A 21,454-nucleotide genomic window follows, 5' to 3' on the forward strand; every position below is an offset into this window, starting at 1 on the left:
AATCTTTAAAAAAAAAAAAAGCGGATCTGACACACTGAATTTTATACTGGAACTCTTCCCATACCTTTACTGTTGCTGCCGTCCTCAGGAACAGCAACCAGAATAATAGTGGCTTCTCTTCCTGTGCGAAGAGATACTGGTCTACCATGTTTGTCTTCAATAAGTGGGTTCTTCAGAAAAGGAATATAATTTATTCTCCTTAAACATGTGGCTGCAGTATTTTTTTTTTTTAAAGATTTTATCATTTGAGAGAGAGAAAGAGCTCATGTGCGAGCCTGAGTGAAGGTGAGGGAAGGGGAGAGAGAGAGGCTTAAGCCAGCCCCATGTCCAGTGCAGAGCCTGACATGGGGCTCCATCTCATGGCCCTAAGACCATGACCCAAGCTGAAACCAAAAGTAGGATGCTTCACCAACTGAGCGTGTGGCTCTATTTTTAAGGCAAAAACATAGATTTTCTAGTCATTGGAACAGGGAACGACAGGGGGATCCTTTCAAGACATTGAACTACACATTGGGATTTCACTTCATCCCTCTGCACAAGACACATGTGTAGTAGCTAATTCCCCCCCCCCCCCCCCCCCTCGCCCCAGTTTTGTAAGAAAACTCTGACTCTGCCATCAGACCAGGCTTCTTCTGCTTTCTTACCTGATCAAAGTTGTAGAGGGCGGCATGCAAATTGGCCAGCATTCCTGTGGGGGGTTCATTAGTAATTTTAATGGAATTCTCCAGCAGTCCTTGAGGGATGATGTGTTCACGAGGTGTAGGTGCAGGTTCAGCACTCATGAAAACCCGGTAATCTCTGTGGCTTCCTTGGCTGAATCTTTCGAGGAGTTTCTCCAAGGTGCCTAGCCACTTGGCTACCAAATGGACATTCTGAAAACACAGTATGGCTTATAATTCTGGTGAAACTGAAGTATGTTGTTTAAATGATGGGATCACAACATTTTTCTATATATCAATGGGTAGAAAACCAGAGAACCAGAAAAACTCAGAGAACCAATTTTTCCTGTATTATCACTTTAGGGAACAAAACCAAGCACCAAAACGCTACTGCACAGTGAACACGTGGCGGGTTCCAAATCACCACAACTTAGCGGTGCAAACCACAATCTCCTCCAACATACTCAGCCACTTCCAACACCCACCATCACCTTGAAGGTGGAGTTTCTGACACTTTTTTTCATTACAGTTCAAATTCAGTTATGAAGACTTACCTGGGTAGTTTAATCAAGTATAAAAATTAAAAGCCAGAAATGTATCTCACTCATTTCATTGTTTCTGATACTAACCGCCTCTACTCAGCGTCTATCCTTAGTAGATGAACTCCAAAGGATGAGACAGGTAAAGGGGTAGCCGAAAAAGAAATCTCTCTTTGTTCATATGCTCTGCAGGTCCCTGACAGGTTAATTTCCTTAAATCATAGAACTTTCAAAAATCATGAGAGAAACCAATGTCACCACCATCACTTCATGATTTTCAGTTTTATGATTCACAATCCTCCAGCCCTCCCACCCATGGAGTACATGGTAGTTGGCCTTGTGAGAACAGAATGAACAGGCTCTCTCCCTCTGGCAATGTCCTTAATGTAATGACTGCAACATCACACCTAGGAATATGTAGTTATTTCCAGGAAAGAAAAACATTTGATATTATAAAAGCTACAAAAAACCCAAAGAATAAAGGCAAATAGGGAATGGAATAATAATATAGATATCTATCTTCGCAACAGTTCTGTTGTAAGAAGATCTAATGCCAATTTAGTTGTTCACATTATGAGGCTTTTTCTTCCTTTGGCTAATACTGAACATACACTGGCAGGTGTCATGGCTGAACTGTGTGCCCACAAACTCAAATGTTGGAAGTCTTAACCCTCAGTACCTCAGTGCTGAGTGACTGTATTTGGAATAGGTCTTTAAAAAGGTAATTAAGAGTAAACATAAGAATTAGACTGGGTCTCAATCCAGTATGGCATCCTTATAAGAAGAGGTGATCAGGGGGCGCCTGGGTGGCTCAGTGGGTTAAGCCGCTGCCTTCGGCTCAGGTCATGATCTCAGGGTCCTGGGATCGAGTCCCGCCTCGGGCTCTCTGCTCAGCAGGGAGCCTGCTTCCTTCTCTCTCTCTCTGCCTGCCTCTCAGTGTACTTGTAATTTCTCTCTGTCAAATAAATAAATAAAATCTTAAAAAAAAAAAAAAGAGGTGATCAGGACACACACACACACACACACACACACACAGAGGGGAGACCATGTGAAGACACTGGGAGGAGACAACCATTGACACACCAAGGAGAGAGCCTTTCAGAAGAAACCAAGCCTACTGACAACTTGATCTCAGACTTTTGGCCTCCAGAACTATAAGAAATTGCATTTCTGCTGAGTAAGCCACCCCATCTGGGACACTTTGGACTGGCAACCCTAGCAACCTTCTACAGTAAGTAAGGGCTCTGAGTTTCCCGCCCTCCATGCTCACTATTAGATTATAGCCAAAGTACTTCTCACACCTGACTGTGAACCTCACACAAGCAAGCAGAAACAACGACAATTAAAAACTGTTTTGCAAGCTCAAATACGACTCCTCTATCTTATGGCCTACAAGACCTTCCTTGAGAAGTTCACTTGAAACAAATACAAGGGTACTATAGGCAGTGACTTTGCGGTCAAGGAACAGAAGAATCTCCAAGTGAGCCATCCCCAGACACAGGCACATTCTGGACTGCAGTCTCGGTGTTCTTGATCTTTGAGGATCTTCCTGAGGGTCTTGGCTTTGACGTTGGCTAGATTCTTAGGCCCACTTGCCCAGGGGCAGCGATGCCTGGGCAACATTTGTAGCGAATCCATGTATCTTGGACCCATTTTGCCCGTGAAAATAGATTTTAAAAATCCGGTATGTCACTTCACAAGCCATCTGGTGTATATCTGAGACAAAGATAGATGCCATCCTGCTACCTGTGCACACATTTTCTCTGGTGTGTGGGCTTCTGATAAAATGCTAGTTGAACATCCCTTGAAGGGCTCTATCTGACCACAGGAAGTGACCACTGTAGGGTCTGGTTAAGAGCTCATTCGCATGAGCATACTTATCATATGCCTACGCGGATATAATTTAACGTACATTGCAAACAACATAACAAGTTCCCATTATGCTGGTCTCCCCTTTATTCAAAGTCCTGCTTCTCTTTTATATGGCAACAAGGTACTAAAAACCTCAAGAAACTGAGATAGCCACAGGATTGTGGTCAAGTCCCGCCTCAGGCTCCATCTCCCCCAACCTGCTGCTCCCCCTGCTTGTGCTTTCTCTCTGTCAAATAAATAAATGAAATCTTAAAAAAAAAAAAAAAAAAAAAAGCAACTTTCAAATGTGAGATATTATGACTATGGCTTTGGCAATCTATATACAAGCCTGTTTATCTTCTAGCACTCTTAGAATGTTCCAGATATCTGTAAGTCAGGAGAATGAGGGGGTTTCCTCTAATATTTTTAAATTTCAAAGCATGATGGCCTGAAAATCTCTCAAAAGATGATCACTATCCTTGTCAGCTGAGTCCCTCAACACCTTTGGAGAGGTCACTAGTCCTGAGAGAACCCCAAGGACCCTGCAAATCACCGTCTGTCAGGAGGACAGATCATTCCCATGGGCCTGGACAACTCTGCACCATCCATCCCTCATGATCATTCCCAGTGTTGTCCAAGCAAATGCCATACTCACTTGGAGGATGACCCAGTGTCCTCCTTTGGAGGCTTTCTCCAGGGCCTTTTCTGCTACTGTCTCCTGACCTTGTCCTAAAGACACATTGTAGAGTTTTCCCGAGTCGATTGTAAATCCCAGTCTTTTGCCTGTGGGAGCACACAACAGGATAAGAGGAAGAGTGACTCAGGAGAGGTAAGAGGAGTCTGGAACTTTCTGTCTCATGTCCACCTGTGGTTACGGCTGCCACCTTCTAGGTCACTCGCCTCAAGAATCCAATCCCAACTCCTGTCATTTCAGCAAGCAGCATTTTGAGCTCTCTCAACGGCTGCCTCCTGGGGCGCATTAGCAGAGCCTGTGGAAATCAGTTCCTCTGGTTTTATGGTAATGAAGCTTTTGACATTTTGATAGATGGCAAGTATTGTTATTGAGCTTTATTAACTCTTGCCGGAGTAGCAAAGCATTTCCTTCATAAAAAAGGAGCAACGTGTGGTAGCTATCACATCATTTTTTGAACAAATTGGCTCATTGGGTAAATGCAGGAGCCTCTCACCTTGTGGCCATGCTTGAATCGATCACAGTCAGGTCACCGCTCTATTAACCTGGTGTTCTCGGTGCGGGCTGTGGGGAATAGTAATCCACGGCACAAAGCGACAGTGCCTTGCACAATCGAATAGGCTTGCTCTAATGACCACTATTTAGTCACAGGGGGCACAAGATTACACTAGAATGGAGAAAATTGCCCTCTGGCCCTTACATAGTCAAAAGGTGGAAAACAGTACAAAAGAAACTTGCATTATGCCAACTAGAGGAATGTTCCATTTGAACAGTTCTTCAGGCCACAGTGTTATTAGCCTTACGTGTTCCATAGACTCCATCTCCCACAAATGAAAAAGAAAGAAGGAAAGAGAGAGAATGAAAGTAACTGGCTGTGAACCAAGAGGCAGGCCGGGCGCGTGCTGGGCGATAGGGAGGGCGGGAAGGCAAGGCTCCGGGCCCCTCACCGAGGATCTCGAGGTCTTTAAGGGCATCCACCCCTGGAGACAGGATGAAGAAGATGGGCGTGTCCGGGCTGCTATCTTCAAATGCTTTAACTAAATCCACTCTGATCCTCCCCACATACTTGGCACCCAGCTTTTCCTCCACAAAATTCCTAATAGAAAAGGATAAGGCAAAAGACAGCATCAGTGCTCATGACCTTGAAAAGTGCCACAACTTGGATCAGCTTAAATCACAGGCACAGGAAGGAAGCAAACTATGTTCATTACATGGGATATTTTTGCGGAACAATACGAATCCAGCTAGATTTATGCATCAGTGTCAGTGAAGTCCCTCCCCGCTTCAGAAGCTCTGAAAATCAGAAGCCTATATTCCGTTTTGGGGGCTACTGAGACCCCCCCCCGACTGAGTCCCACCAGCTGCCTGTGTATGGCTTTGTATCCCCCCCAAATCTCCTGCCAGATCCCCCATTACTTATTAACAGTTCATTAGATTTGCCACAGTGCAATTTTCCAGCCTGCTGGGTTTCTCATGAATATACAAATGCTTTTTGGGGTGTTTCTAATATAGGGAAGCTCAATTAAGCAGGATTATTTTCCCGCAGTATCAGATTTAGCAGAAAGTAAGTACTACTAAGCAGAATTAGCTTGTAAAGTAGGGCATGCAGAGGCATCTGCAAAGGGGAAATTAGTTGGCCAGAGCAGAGGAAAAGACTGGAGGTGTGTCACTGCTGTTGAACGAGGAGCAGAAAAGGAAGGAACTTGAGAACTCTTCGGTTGGTGAATTCAAATGAGAACACGACTTGTGTGAATTAGGCAGCATATTACCATCGAGGAGCCGAAAGGGCAAAGAAAAACGACACATGGACCAAGATGCAGACAGGGGTTCCTGCTTTAAATTGCATTGGTTGTAAAGTTATAGGACTATCAGTGTCTCCATGAAAGGAACTCATTTTTGTTTGATGTGTAAAATCTTCGGAGCCCAAATGCTCCAGCTAAATAAAGACAGTGGAAATTGCCCTGGGAAAATGCATGCTCCTGGCCTCTGAACTCTGCTGACACCCATCTCTCCAGCTAGAATATTTCCAGTGGTTCCCCGTTTCCCCTCCTGGTGTCAGAAGCAAGGTATTCAGGAAGGGCGCTCTCAGCCTGATGACAGACCAGCACACTGGTTAGCATTCAGCGAATTTCAGTATCAATAGTAATGATGAAAGTATCAGATTTTCCGGCAGCATCGTGGCTCATGAACAGGGACCACAAATGCCTCCCCCAGAAGCTCCTTGCCCCTAAGACTAAGTCTCTTCTAGGTCACTGTATTTCCAAAAATGCTAACGGCCCCACCTGAGAGCGTATGTCATTCTGTCAGGGCGTACTGCTCTCAAAATAATCAGCTTCTGTATCAAACTTTTCTTCTTCCATTCTTGCGGCAACTTCTCTTTCTCTGGGCACTCGGACTCAGCCCATCTCCTCCACTGTTTGGCCGATCCTTCCACATCTCGGTCTATGCCTCGAAATTCTTCCAGGAGGGCTACTGCCTGTCATACAAGGGGAAGACACAGGATGGGGGGGTAAATAGCTTAGAGTCTGAGACAGGGACCAGTGGAGGTACCGAATCCTCTGTCAACAGGTTGGGCTGGGCAGTCTTCGTTTTTGGCCAGATGTGCTCTACATCCTTGCCTCCCCTGCTATGAGGGTTACTGGATTATTGGCACTAAACTCCCTGGTTCTCTGGCTGGGTTGGGTTTGGCCAGGAGGGGGCACTGACCAGAGACTGGAGGACTAGAGGAGAGGGTCGCAGGGGTATTTCCTCCTCAGCTGTGGTGACATAGGCTGGCAGTGACTATGTTCATCTACAGAAGGTCACAGCTCCCATAGGTTGGCCGCCCCCCTTACTTCATTTCTCCACAGTTTCAGTAATTACTCCTTTCTTCCGTTTTCCATCCCCATTCCTGGCCGATGCCTTTAGTCTTCTTTCCATAGGATGCAAATACACTCTTTGTTAAAGTTTTTTTTTTTTTTTTTTTTTTATCACCCCTTTGAATGAGCCATCTGTTTTCTGCTGAGACCCTGACGGATCAACAAATAGACTTGAATTTATACTTCTACATAACCTAGTTAAAAATTCTACTACAAACAAATCTAAACATACTATAAAACTAAGGGATGACAGTTATTTTCAATAGACAGAAATTTTCCTTCTTAGAAAAAGAATGAAGCAAATACCATGTGTATGTTATCATATAGGCTTCTTTAAGGATTCCAAAGTCTAAGGGAATAAACTTAACAGTAGGATCTTCTGACTGAAAAATGAGGTAAGAATCGGCACTTGAGGTTGATGAATAACTTTTTTCTCCACAACATTCTGTTCTGCTTCAACACTTTAAAATGAGAATAAACTACTGTGTTGTTATATAATTAACACACAAATTCGGGAAAAGTGGAGAAGTATTATAAAAAAGAAAACAAGCCTGTTTTAGGTAAATTGACAAAAATGTTTCTTGACTTTTACCAAAGGTCCTGCAGAATATACATATTCAGTAACTTTTCCACCCATAAGTAGGTCAAAGTTTCTTTACTTTCAAATAAGAAATTAATCACTGTATACTTTAGTAATAAAAAGACAATTTGAAATTACATAGCGTATTTCTACAAATGAAATGAGATATAATCCATCATTTGTATTTTTGAAACATTTCTACATTTGGAAGAACTGATACTTGAAATAAGTTTTAGAAAGTGAAAAGCTCCCTTCCTCACATACCTTGAGAGCACTCCATGACTGAGTAGTTAGGAAGTCAACAGGACTCAGGTAAGTGTGTTCAACTGTGAACCGGAGCAGGAAATCCAATTCAAGAGGGTCTATCTCTTTCTTTCGCAACAAAATCTTGAGGGCACATGAAATTGAAAAGGGTCATTTAGTTTATATCAAAATCAAGACATAAGAGGTAGTCACCATTTAACAGACAGGACTGAAAAGGCAGAACCAAGTCCACCAACCTTCACCTAGCTGTTCTAAAGCTGAAATAATAAATCTCAGATTATGCTCATGATCTCAAAACCCTGCTTGAAAATCTAGTAACAAATAATTATGAAGACTATTTTTTCCCCAATTTTAACACATGACTATTAGCAAATTATTTGAAATATACATTCATATTTAGTCTTTTGCTCTTAGATCAAACTTGTCTTAAAACTGGTTCCATGGGGGCGCCTGGATGGCTCAGTGGGTTAAAGCCTCTGCCTTTGGCTCAGGTCATCATCCCAGAGTCCTGGGATCGAGCCCTGCATCGGGCTCTCTGCTGAGCAGGGAGCCTGCTTCTCTCCCTCTCTCTCTGCCTGCCTCTCTGCCTACTTGTGATCTCTGTCTGTCAAATAAATAAATAAAATCTTTAAAAACAAAAAAAAAACTGGTTGCATGAATTGAGAAAGCCTTAGGTGGTAATGGATCAAATTACTAAACAAAAGGTAGAACCAGTATTATAATTTAGTGCTAATACGGAAGTTACACTGAATAAACTATGAGATATAAGAAAGATTTTTTAAAAAGAGAGGTGGGGAGGAGCAGAGGGAGAAGGAGAGAGAGAATCTCCCAGTTTAAAGCCTGATGAGGAGCTTGGGCTTGATCTAACAACCCTGAGATCATGATCGGAGCTGAAATCAAGAGGCGGATGCTTGAGAGACTGTGGACTCTGAGAAACAAACTGAGGGTGTCGGAGGGGAAGGGGGTGGGGGGATGGGTAAGCCTGGCGGTGGTTATTAAGGATGGCACGTATTGCATGGAGCACTGGGCGTGGTGCATAAACAATGACTCTTGGAACACTGAAAAAATAAAAAATAAATAAAAAAAAAGAGGTGGACGCTTAACACTTAGTCACCCAGGCATCCTGAAAAATTTTTCTTAAATGTGAGATTAAGAAAAATAAGAGATTATTGTTTTATAGATACAACTAAACAAACATAAAAATTATAATACCATATAAAGTTAAACAGGTAAAGTGTTGGAGCTTTATGCTATTTTAAAACTCTTAGGTACTTGGCTCCTGGGTGGCTCAGTTGGTTAAGCAACTGCCTTCAGCTCAGGTTGTGATCCTGGAGTCCCAGGATCGATTCCCACTTTGGGTTCCCTGCTCCACAGGGAGTCTGCTTCTCCTGCTGACTTTTCTCCACTCCTATTCTCTCTCATTCTCTCTCTCTCTCAAATAAATAAATAAAATCTTTAAAAACAAAACAAAACTCTTAGGTATCTTCAAAATGCATTATGAGTAGTAACACATTAAAAATATTTTATTAAAAAAGAATAATTTATTAATTCGATTTATTTCAACAAATAATTGCCATATGTATATACATACAGGAAGTTTTGATTTACAAAAATCGTCAGGATTTGTGATAAGCTATGATTTATTTTTTATTTCTGGCTTCCAAGGAGGAATTTTTTTTTTTTTAGACAGAGAGTGTGAGTGGTGGGGGGAGTGGTTGGGGAGGGAGAGCAGAGCGAAGGGAAAAGCGAGAGAGATTGAGAGAGAGAGAGAGAGAGAGAAACTCAAACAGACTCTCTGCTGAGCACAGAGTCCTGTTTGGGGCTCGATCTCACCACCGAGTTGATGACCGGAGCTGAAATCTAGAGTTGGATGCCTAATGGACTGCGTCACCCACATGGCCCAGGAAGACAGTTTTAAATAGACAATGTGCTTACACGTGTGTGCATATCATTTATTCTCAATCCTGGCTTTTTACCGTTAATGAATAATACATGTAAGAACAAAAATTTCGTTTTGTCGTATCTTGCTCCTAGTCCTCACTTACATTATGAAGCACCTATACCTACATATTCTTAAATAACCCAGTGAAATCTACAAGCACTGAAAATATCGAATGTAATAGTCTGTCACTGCTAATAGCAGAGGCTTATAAAATGCCTTCATTGGGCAAGGCACTTTGGAGGGCACAGCACAGAAGAAGCATTGACCTTTTGTCAAGATGCAGGCTGATAAGAAAAAGTTAGACAGCAATAACACTAATGAAAGGACACATGCCTATTCCACCTAGGGTCCAGTCCTCGATGTTTTCTTCCCATCATGGGCATCGTTATTTAAAAGCAATCTTTGCTGGGGCACCTGGAGCGCTCCGTCCGTTAAGCATCTATCTCTTGATTTTGACTTGGGGGATGATCTCAGGGCTGTGATACGGAGCCCTGCGTCAGGCTCCCTGCTCAGTGAGGGTCTGCTTGAGACTCTCTCTCCCTCTACCCCTCCCCCAGCTTGCTCTCTCTCAAATACATACATCATATCTTCTGCTGAAGTCCATATCAAGAAAAGAAAAAGGAATAAAAGGAGAGTAGATCTCACTAAAGGTGGCAGTGTGAAACCTGGAGCTCTTTTACGCATTTACTGATTTCTAAAGGGACAGAGAGACTCCTAGGACCATCCAGATCTAGACTCATAATTCTGATCTCAAGCCATCTTCCTGGTAGTACCTGGCAGGCTCTGCACAGGACCTGAGAAGCGAGGGGGAGGTCTCACTGATCTGTTTTTCAGGGTGACGGCTAATGTGGGTCACTTAAAGTGTGTACCCCTCCCCCAAACCAACACTTCAGAACCTACTCAAAGGCTGGGACATGTCCAAGTTTACCCTGGGAAATTCAAACTTACTTCACACCACCAAGGGCTTCCAAGAAAGGTGTCGTGTCTTCCTTCAGTGGAAATAAAGCATGTAATAAACAGAGGTAGGGAACTGTGTGGCTCTGGGGATGCTTTCAAGTGACCGAATTCCTTACCTGAAAAGCCATCTGGGATAGGAAGGTGAGCTTGTCCCTCTCAAACAGCGCCTGGCTGGTATAGAGGAAGACGGCATGCGTGACGTTTTCCATTAGGATCGAGACGCGCCCCTGCACGTCCTCCACCTTGTCAGCCTGTTCGATTGCCCTGAGGAACAGCATGTTGAAAGCCTGGGGAATTCAAAGTGACTGGTAAGACCGATGTCTAGCTACCCCCAGACACACAGTAGAAATGTGGAATCACTTTGTAAGTTTATGTTGAACTGTACATGAAACTGCCAAAGTGTTTTCCAAATATGGTTTTACCACTTTGCCTTTTCATCAGCAACATGAAGGAGCTGCAGTCCGGCAACTGTGCTGATACTTGTTACCGCCGGGCTTGTACAAATGTGGCTATTCTTTTTGGTATTCAATAATACTTTATTCTGCTTTTCCTTTTTCCTCATATTTTTCTGAGGAACATTGAGCATTTAAATATGTGCTCAGGGCAGTACACATAACTAAGCATAATAGGACATGTCTGTTCAAATCTTGCATTGAGTTGTCCAAGTTCTTTACATATTTTGGTTGAAGTTCATTATTAGATACATGTATTGGAAGATTTTTATAGTATGTGGCTTGCCTTTTCATTTTCTTAATGTCTTTTGAAGACCATATATTTTTAGTTTGATAAGATTTCACTTATGGGGTGCCTCGGTGGCTCAGTGGGTTAAAGCTTCTGCCTTCGGCTTAGGTCATGATCCCAGGGTCCTGGGATCGAGCCCCGCATAGAGCTCTCTGCTCAGTGGGGAGCCTGCTTCCCTTCTTCTCTCTCTGCCTGTTTGTGATCTCTGTCAAATAAATAAATAAAATCTTTAAAAAAAAAAAGGATTTAATTTATTATTTTCTTTCTCTTGTATGCTAAGAAATCTTTGTCTAACCTAAAGCCCAAAGACTCTCTCCCATTTTTTCCTAGAAATTTTATAGTTTTGCTTAATTATTTTGAGCTAATTTTGTATAAAGTGTAATGTAATGGTTCAGGTTCATTTTATTCTTTGGGGATATCCTGTTTCCTCAGCACCATTTGTTGTAAAAACTATCCCTTCTTCACTGACTTGGTATCACTGCCAAGAATCAACTGATCAAACATCTGCGGGACTATCTCTGGACTCTCTGTTATCTACATATTTTTCTTTAGGCCAATTGGTATAGGTTTATAATAAGTCCTGAAATCATGTACTGTAAATTCCCTACATTTCTTGTTCTTCTTCAAAATTGTTCCGTCATTTTAAACGCTTTGAATTTCTATACAAATTTTAGAATTACCTTGCTGATTTCTATTAAAAAAGCCTTTAGAGATTTGACTGAGATATCAAACCTACAGATCAATTTGGAAAGAACTGGCATCGTAGTAATATTGAATGTTCTAATCCATAAACACAGTATACCTCCTCCATGGTCTATCTCAACAATGTTTTATAGCTTACAGCACATGGGTCTTGTTTTGTTAAAATTATCCCTAAGAGTTTTGTGATTTTGGAAGCTATTATAAATAGTACTGAGTTATTAATTTTATTTTCCAATTGTTTGTACCTCATATATAAAAACAATTGACTTATATCCTGCCATCTTGCTAAAAACTCACTTCTTAGTCCTAGTAGGTTTTTTGGGTAGATTTCTTAAGATTTTCTACATACATGATTAGGTCATTTGTGGGGGAAAAAAAGAGACACCTTTTCTTTTTTTTTTAAAATGTCTGTGCCTTTTGTTTTATTATTGCATTGGCCATAACCTGCAGGGAGGTTGTGAATAGAAGTCTTGCGAGAAGACATTGTTCCTGATCTTAGCGGACAGCATTCAACTTTCCAACATTAAGTATAATATTAGCTATAGATTTTTATAGATGGCCATTTTCATTTTGAGAAGTTACCATTTATTCTTAGTTGGCTCAGTTTTTTTTTTTTTTTCCTTTTTTTGACCAGGTGTTGAAATTTGTCAGATTCTTTGTCTGCATCCAATGAAGTGATCATGTGGTTTTCTCTTTTGTTTTATTCATATGAAGACTTGTGTTATTTTTAAAAAATATTTAACCAGCTTGCATTCCTGGCATAAATTCCACTTGGACATAATATACTGTTCTTTTTATATGTGGCTGGATCAATTTGCCAGTCTTTCCTTGAGTAGACTGGCAACAGTGTCCATGAAGAGGTCTGCTTTGTGGTTTTTTCCCTTGTGATGTCTTAGTCTGGTTTTTGTATTTGGATAATGCTGGGCTGATATTACTGATTTAATTTTATTACTCTTTATACATTGTGGTTGTTCCAAAATCCAACCACTCTGTGCTTCTCAGAGCTTCTGTACACTAGCTCCAAACTACTAGGAACCTGCTAGTTATTCTTGACACTTTTCGTTATTGTCCATACCCAATCCATTTCCAAGGGCTGATTATTCTAGCTTCAAACCACGGGTCAAGTTTTTTTTTGAGTCTTTTGTCATCGGTCATCTGCTTCAAACCATTCAATGGCTACTTTTTGTAGACAAACTATAACCCATCATCCCCCATCTGGCGATGAAGTCTCCATGATCTCCATTTTCTCACCTCTCTAGACTCCTGTCTTGTCTTCTTTTCCCTCACTCATTAATTACCCTCCAGCCACACAGATTCATTCACCACCTGAATCTCAAACTCTTTCATGCCCTCACACATCCTTGTTTTCCCCAAGCACTCCAGAGGTGGCTAAACTCTATAGAAATCAACTATGTCACTTCCTCTGAGAGGGCTTCCCTGAGGTAAGAGTGAAAGAATCCTTCCCACAGTTATTATTCTCTCTCACTGTACTTATCACTTTTACACATACACACACACAAATACACACACACACCGATGTATCTCCACTCATACCTTTTTTTTTTTTTTTTAAATTGGATACTCAGCACAACATCTGGCATGATGATTGATGTCAACAGCAATTTGTTTAAAAACTGAGTGACAGAATGAATAAATACTGCCTAGAGGCACAATGTGGCAAAGTAAAAAGCATGGCCTTTGGGATCACAACCACGAGTTCAAATCCTGCCTTTACCATTATAATGTGAATTCTTGGGCAACTACTTTCTTTTCTTTCTTTCTTTCTTTTTTTTTTTTTTTAAATAGGGGTATAATAATATATTGGGATGTTTCAGGCATAAGAATGAAACAAAGTATGAAAATGCCTGGTATGGAATAGAGTGATTTAATGAATAGTTGTTCTCAGTCTTTCTCCTGCTCTACCAAAATAACATGAGAAATCTTTATATAAGACACCTACATTTTCACAGAGTAAAAGAATCACAAGGAAAATTCCCTTATATATAATAAACTCAAGACTCAGTTTAAGAACAAAAAAAATGTATTATGATGCCACATAATTTAATTATCTTAAAGCCTTAATGAAAACCTTAAATAAAAGTTCCTGAGAAAATGAGGGTTTTTTTTCCTCACTAGATCCTCAGGACTCCTTACTGAGTCCTGATATACGGAGATTGCTTAAAAATAAATTCTAAACTTCCAGAAACAAGTTGAATGCACGAAATTAAAAATTTTTCTTAGCCTATTCAGCATTACCTTCAAAGAGAATTGATAGATGGGGTTAATTTTTCTGAGGTCATTAATAACAAAATAAAGAAGAGATGCTCTGGCCGCCACTGGTCTGTAACATTCTCGGGCCTCATTGATTTTTCTTTCATTTTCTTTAGCTTCAATCACCTATGGTGAGATCAAACAACGTAAGTAACTAGTAACTTACTCTTCATGTTCTTTATACCTACCCAACTAATGGAAGGGATGTATCTGAAATGAAAAAGTATTTGCATTAAAATAGATCACATGTGTGGCATCTATGTGCTTCAATTTTTCTAAAATTATTAGATTCATATTTTAAATGACTTTTTTTTCATAAACTGAGTTTTCAGTGAGAATGGACATAATGTTAGCTGCTTTACGGTTACAGATTAAACAAACCTGGTTGGTTTGGGTTTTATAGAATTTGTTCTGAGTAATGTCACCTTCCCCTGCCTCCTCTCTCTTTTTCAGGTTTAATAACCCAGCTCTATCACCTCCCAGGGATAGCTCTTAAAAGTCTGCTGGGTCAATTCAATGCCCATAACTTTATTAGTCAACAAGGTATACAAAAGCAGTCAAGGTCAATAATATATCCAATAGCCAGGCTTACTAAAAAGCCTTTATATGAAGACTCTCATGACTGTTTGACTTTGTACCAGATGATCCATATGCCCATATTTTTCATTTAGTTTATCTTTATGTATTAGCCCCTGGGCACAGTCAGAGAGATAATTAAAACAACAATAACAGCAGCACCACCTACAACCAACATACTCATTTTTACTCAAGGCTCAAATATCCTTTTTTTTAAAATCTAGGACTACTGTTGGTCCTATAGCTTTTTAAGATCGTCTTTTTTTTTTTTTTTTTTTTAACAAAGTTGATTCCTCATACTTGTGTATCAATGGAAATAAAATGTAGAGCAGGGCAGGGGGGAAATCCCTACATAGCAATATACTAAGAAGATAGGAAGAGACATTTTAAGAGACAATTAGAAGCTAACGTCAAAGCTAAGACCTAATTTACTTAATTGCCCCAATCTTTACCATCTTAGGAGCTACCTAGAATTCACTTACTTAAAAGGAAAGACTAATTTGGGATTCCATTTCTTAGCTAAAATTAAGACAAAAATATAGGATGTGTGGTGACACAGCCTCAACTGGGTAATTAATAGATTACTTAGTAATGAGGATATTACAGAAAGGAAATGAGGTTCCTCTCCTTCTGAAACAATAGACTTTTAAAGTTTATGGCCAGTTGTATGAGTCCAAAGTGCACATCATGCGCAAGGCAGATTGAGACATAGGCTGGACGTCCAGCAGGAAATCTACTCAATGAAAGTTTTTACTGGCATTCAGGAAATGTCATTGTTTCCCAGGGTGAATAATGCATCTGAGTACAGCAGGAGACCGTCCCTTGCTCGGTCTCCCACTAGTGAAGGCCTGCAAACAAAACATCAGCTCTAATATTTCCCTGAAAGGCACAACAGACTAGGAAGCCTGTGGTGGGACTGTAGGGTGTCAGTCTGCCAGAGCTGGACGCTGAGCCTTTTTCGATTTTAGACCATATAAGCCAGCAGGCTCCAATTTTCTTCTGATTTGGCCACTCAGGAAAAATAATAGCCTGACAGAGTCTCCTGTGAATGACTGGATCTATGCTGAATTAGGATAAGTACAAGTCCAACCACCTCCTCCTCCACACAGAGCCTCGTACATTTTTAAGGACGGTTTATTAAGTGAACCGAAATCCACAAGTCAGCGCTCTTAGAGAAGTTGTCAGGCTTGATCACATTTTTATGCCAATCACTTGAATCAAAAGGAGCGTTGTGCCCCTCTGGGGGCCCTTCATGTCTTCTTACCTTGCTCTCTATCTCTGCCGCGGTTGCTTTCGTCATCTCTAGTCTCTCCACCAGCTCCGTGTCATCCAGAAAGCTCCCCTCTGCCGCAGAAAGGCGCAGAAGGAGGTCGTCCTCCAGGTACTTTAGCTGGATCTTAAAGTCATTTTGGTGCTTCGTCAAAACCAACTAACACAAACCAGGAAAAGGGGTGAGACATGGTGGCTCAATTCAGGTTTGAAAGCGGATCCTTTAATCACCAATTTCACAGAATCATATATAGTAAATCGCACTCACAATTAAAAAACATACTAATCCTCTTTAAAAAGTTACTTTAAAATAAGTCGGGAAATGTGGTAAGAAATGCTTGCACACCAGGGTCCAGAGAATGCATATTTGTCCTGAACATTTAACATTGGGAACCTACAGGAAGAATCTACTCTATAGGAAGAAACTTCTGGTTTCTGCTTCCTATCTAAAGAGATGGAAGTAATTTCCAACCTCATAACAGGGAGAAAGCGAATCCTCAAGTCTTTTTACATTCATCAAAGAACTGAGGTCACAGGGCCAACGGTTACTCTCAAAATCAGAGAAGTTGTTGAATACAGACCATCACAGCTGCTGCCAAATTCACTATAGTCATTGGCTAATTGTTGAAGGCAGAACTTGAGGGTTCAAAACCTCGGGGGGTGTGGTCTTGGGAAGCCCTTCATACTTTAGTGAATTTGCCTCTAGGAGACTTACCAGGTTCATTACAGTGAAGATCAGGGGAAAAAAGAAAAATCTACTCCTGCTTTGGGCAATGGAAGTGGGGAAAAAAACATTTTGAAATATGTCCAGGGCACCTGGGTGGCTCAGTGGGTTAAAGCCTCTGCCTTCAGCTCAGGTCATGATCCCAGGGTCCTGGGATGGAGCCCCATGTTGGGCTCTCTGCTCAGTGGGGAACCTGCTTCCTCCTCTCTCTCTCTGCCTGCCTCGCTGCCTACTTGTGATCTGTCTGTCAAACAGATAAATTTAAAAAAAAAAAAAGAAAAGAAAAGAAAGAAATATGTCCAGAGGAAAGCAACTATTTAAAGCATGCAGGAGCCTTCTGTTCTCTTAACAAATGCCTGCCCTCAAGGGAAATTTTATTGTCAGAGCCTTATCTGACCTTAGGCAGGAGGATGATTGGACAACTCTTGTTTCCCCTGGATGTCCTTTCTTGCATAGGGAATATACAAATAAATGATAAACTCGTCTGAAGTTCAAACTTCAGTGACTCGGGCCTATTAGAAAACCCTTGGATTTAATGATGGGATTATAGAATACTTCCCATCCAAAATACCTTACCATCACATCACATCAAGAGACTCCAGTATGATAACACTGGATTACAACAGAGTGCAAGGTACTGACTCCATTTAAGAAGGAGCTTCTAGAATAGTCCAAGGACACAGCAAGACAATAATAGGGATCTGAGGGGAAAGTGAAGCCTATAACACTAACAGTTTCAGCAAATGTGACATGCAGTCTAACTCCTAACCTCATAAATTTAAAGCTCTATTTACCTCACTTCAAATTATCTAATACATCACATCTAGCTTTTAACAAAAAAGTACAAGGCACACTGAAAGGCAACATAGTCTGAAGAGATAAAGCAAACCCCAGAACAAGAGTCAGAAATGGCAGAGATTTTGAAATTATCAAACTGGGAATTAAAAATAACTAAGCTTAATGTGCTAAGGGCTCTAATGGGTAAAATGGAAAACATGCAAGGCTATTTGGACACTTCAAGTAGAGAGAGAGAAACTCTAAGAAAGGAAATGCTAGAAATAAACTCATTTATCATAAGTCTTTGATGGACTCCTCAGTAGGCTGGACATATCAAGGGAATCATCAGCCAACTCAAAGGTAAGTCAAAAGAAACTTTTCAAAGTGAAAAGGAAAGAGAAAAGGAATGGAAAAAAAAGGAAAAAAACAGTCAGTAAATGTAGGAAAATTACAAAAAGTTTAACATGCACATCATGGGAAATCCTGAAGGAGAAAAAGGAGAAGAAATATTGGAGGTAATAATGGCAAAGAATTTTCCAAAATTAATGACATTCACCAAACCATAGATCCAGGGAGCTCACAGCATACTAAGCAGAGTAAGAAACAAACAAATATATCAGACCATAATCAAATAAAGAAAAATCTTAGAAAAAGCTACAAGGAAAACAAACAAACCAACCCACCTCACCCACAGAAGAAAGAGGACAAGAATTTCCTAGAACTTTTGAGAAACCATGCAAGTAAAAAGAGTAAATATTTAAAATACTGAAGAAACAAACCATCAGTCTAGAAATTTCTATCTTGCCAAATCACTCCTCCAAAATGGAGGAAAAATAGAAACCTTTCAGACACACAAAAACTGAAAGAATCTGTCACGAGGAGACATGTCTTACAAGAAGTGTTAAAATTTTTTGTCGTAGAGAAAAAAATGTTATAGGTCAGAACTCAGAGCTCCATAAAGAAAGGAAGAATGTCAGAGAAAGAATAAATGGAGGTAAAAATTTTTTTTCTTATTTTCTTTTAAAGATTTTATTTATTTATTTGAGAGAGAGTGAGAGAGAGCATGAGAGGGGAGAAGGCCAGAGAGAGAAGCAGACTCCCCGTGGAGCTGGGAGTTCAATGTGGGACTCAATCCCGGGACTCGGGATCATGACCTGAGCTAAAGGCAATGGCTTAACCAACTGAGCCACCCATGTGCCCCCCTTTTTTTCTTATTCAGGACAGAACTGTTAAAAATAATACAGACAACAATGTATTTGATTATAACTTATGATATATGAAATGAATGACAACAATGTGATGAGAGACTGGAGGGAGGAAACAGGAAAGCTTTTAAAAGAGAACCCACATGTCCCAGTAGGAAGTTTAACAATGTGACTTGAAAGTGGACTTAGGTTACTTGTAAATGTATATACTAAATGCTAAAGAAAGGACTATATGCTTTTATTTTTTATGTATTTATTTTTTAAGATTTTATTTATTTATTTGACAGAGAGAGAGATCATAAGCAGGCAGAGAAGCAGGCAGAGAGGGAGGGAAGGAAGCAGGCTCCCTGCCGAGCAGAGAGTCCAACACGGGGCTCCATCCCAGGACCCTGAGATCATGACCTGAGCCAAAGGCAGAGGCTCAACCCATTGAGCACCCAGGTGCCCCAAGAAAGGGCTGTATGTTTTTAAAAAGAAGTATAACTTACATGCTGAGATAGGACAAGTAATAGAATCCTATGAAATGCTTGATTAAAATCAGAGAAGGCAGAAAGTAAAGAAAAAAAAAAAGGATAAGGAGGAGCGCAGTAAATAAAAAAAAATGACAAATATGGTAGATTTTCATTCAACTGTGTCAACAATAATCACTTTGTGAATTTTCTAAGTATATCAATTAAAAGACAGACGCTGACACTGTGGATACAAAAACAAACAACAAAAATAAAAACATAAAAGCAAAACAAGACCCAACTGTCCATTATCTACAAGAAATCTGCTTTGCTCAAAGGCAAAGGAATGGAGAAAGATATACCATGTAACACTACACAAAAGAAAGCTGAAGCACTATATTAATTTCAGGCAAAGCAGACACAAAAACAAGGAAAAATATCAAAAGCTAAAAGGGAAATTACATAAGGATAAAGAGGTCCATTCTCTAAGAAAACATAAGAATCCGTATTGAGCATGTCTCTGACAACAGAGTGTCAAAATACATGAGACAAACTGATAAAATTTCTAGATGCAGACAAAGCCACATGCTGGAGCATTCAAAACTCTAGCTAATATATCTAGTGGCAGAGATTCAGTAACAGTGTAATTGAACCAAATAGGAAAAATCACAGGATGTAATTAACATTTATAGGATACTTTCTCAATAAATAGGAGAGTATGCAATTTTTTCAAGCTCACATAGGTCATTCAAAAGATAAACCAAACTCTGGGCCGGAAAACACATCTGAGAGTTTAAAACACCCCAGAAATACAAAGTATGCACTCAAACCACAATGAAATTAAACAAGGAATCAGTAATGGAAAGACAGCTGAAAAAATCCCCAAATATTTGGATATTAAACACTATACTTCTATGTAACAGACAGAGGAAAAAAAGAAATTTCAAGAGAAATGAAAAATATATTGAAATAAACAAAAATGAAAACACAACTTAATGAAATGTGTGAGATGTAGCCAAAGCAGTGCTTGGAGGAAAATTTATAGCATAGAACACATTTATTAGAAATGGAGGAAGATTCTAAAATTAATTACCTAAGCTTTTACCATAAGAAACTACGGAAAGAAGAGCAATATAAACAAAGAGCAAGGAAATGAAAATAAACAATAAAAATTAGAGGAGAAATCAATAAAATATAAAACAGGAAACCAATGGGGAAAAAAATCATCAACCAAACATCGTTTCTATACAAAAGTCAATAAAATTTATAACCCTGTAGCCTGGCCAATCAAGAAAAAAAAAGGAGAAAGCACAGATTATAATGTTAGTAATTAAGGAAGGACCATCACTATTGATTCTATAGGTTACAGGACAATAAAAGACTATAATGAACAATGGTATGCCCATAAATTTGGTAATTTAGATGCAGTAGGCCAATTCCTTGAAAGACACATCTACCAAAAACTCTTACAATGGAAACCATATAATCTGAATAGGCCTGCATCTAATTAAAAAACTGAATTGACAATAATCTTCCAAAATAGTAAGCACCTGGGTCCAGGTGATTTTGCTGATGAGTTTGCCAAGTATGTAAAGTAATGTTATCCATTCTCTACAATTTCTTCCAGAAAATAGAAGCAAAGGGATTACTTCCTTACCTGTTTTAAGAGGGCAGCATTATAGTCTAATATCAAAACCAGATAAAGCTATTACAGAAAAAACCCAAAATGATATACCAATATCTTTCATGAGCATAGATATGAAAATCCTCAACTAAATATGAGCAAACCAAATCAAATACATGTGTAAAAAGAATTATATACCATACTAAGTAGGATTTATCCCAAGTATGCAAGTCCAAGTCAACATTGAGAAGTAACATAATTCATCTCATCAAAAGGCTGAAGAAAAAGTATATGATATAAAATAGATGAAGGGGCACCTGGGTGGCTTAGTGGATTAAAGCCTCTGCCTTCAGTTCAGGTCATGATCCCAGGATCCTGGAATCGAGTCCCACATTGGGCTCTCTGCTCAGTGGGGAGTCTGCTTCCTCCTCTCTCTGCCTACCTCTCTGCCTACTTGTGATCTCTGTCTGTCAAATAAATAGATAAAATTTTAAAAAATAAATAAATAAAATAGATGAAGATAAAACGTTTGAGAAAATCTAACATTCATTTATGATAAAAATTCTCAGCAAACTAGAAATATAGAAGAACTTCAACTTGATAGAGAACATCTAAAAATGAAACATCTAGCTAATACCTCACTTAATGGTGAGAAGTTATTTGCTTTTTTCCAAAACTGGAAACACGATACGAATATCTCCTTTTACCTCTTCTATTCAACATTATACTGAAAGTCTTTTTTTTTTTTTTAAAGATTTTATTTATTTATTTGACA

At 39.8% G+C, this 21,454-nt stretch overlaps 1 protein-coding gene across 1 annotated transcript in view; it reads right to left on the minus strand.

The window, feature by feature from the left end:
* The window catches only part of DNAH11 (dynein axonemal heavy chain 11), a 294,718-nt gene that overhangs the window by 27,519 nt on the left and 245,745 nt on the right, over positions 1–21,454 (minus strand). Inside the window, exons 48-55 of the mRNA XM_059397525.1 lie at positions 15,896–16,060; positions 14,041–14,181; positions 10,458–10,628; positions 7,443–7,565; positions 6,023–6,216; positions 4,688–4,836; positions 3,705–3,832; positions 645–872 (exon numbers count right to left, since the gene is read on the minus strand). Of these exons, the coding sequence (XP_059253508.1) occupies positions 645–872; positions 3,705–3,832; positions 4,688–4,836; positions 6,023–6,216; positions 7,443–7,565; positions 10,458–10,628; positions 14,041–14,181; positions 15,896–16,060 (1,299 nt within the window). The remainder of the gene's footprint in view (positions 1–644; positions 873–3,704; positions 3,833–4,687; positions 4,837–6,022; positions 6,217–7,442; positions 7,566–10,457; positions 10,629–14,040; positions 14,182–15,895; positions 16,061–21,454) is intronic.

Source organism: Mustela nigripes, chromosome 4, assembly GCF_022355385.1.
Source record: "Mustela nigripes isolate SB6536 chromosome 4, MUSNIG.SB6536, whole genome shotgun sequence".
Lineage (NCBI taxonomy): Eukaryota > Metazoa > Chordata > Mammalia > Carnivora > Mustelidae > Mustela > Mustela nigripes.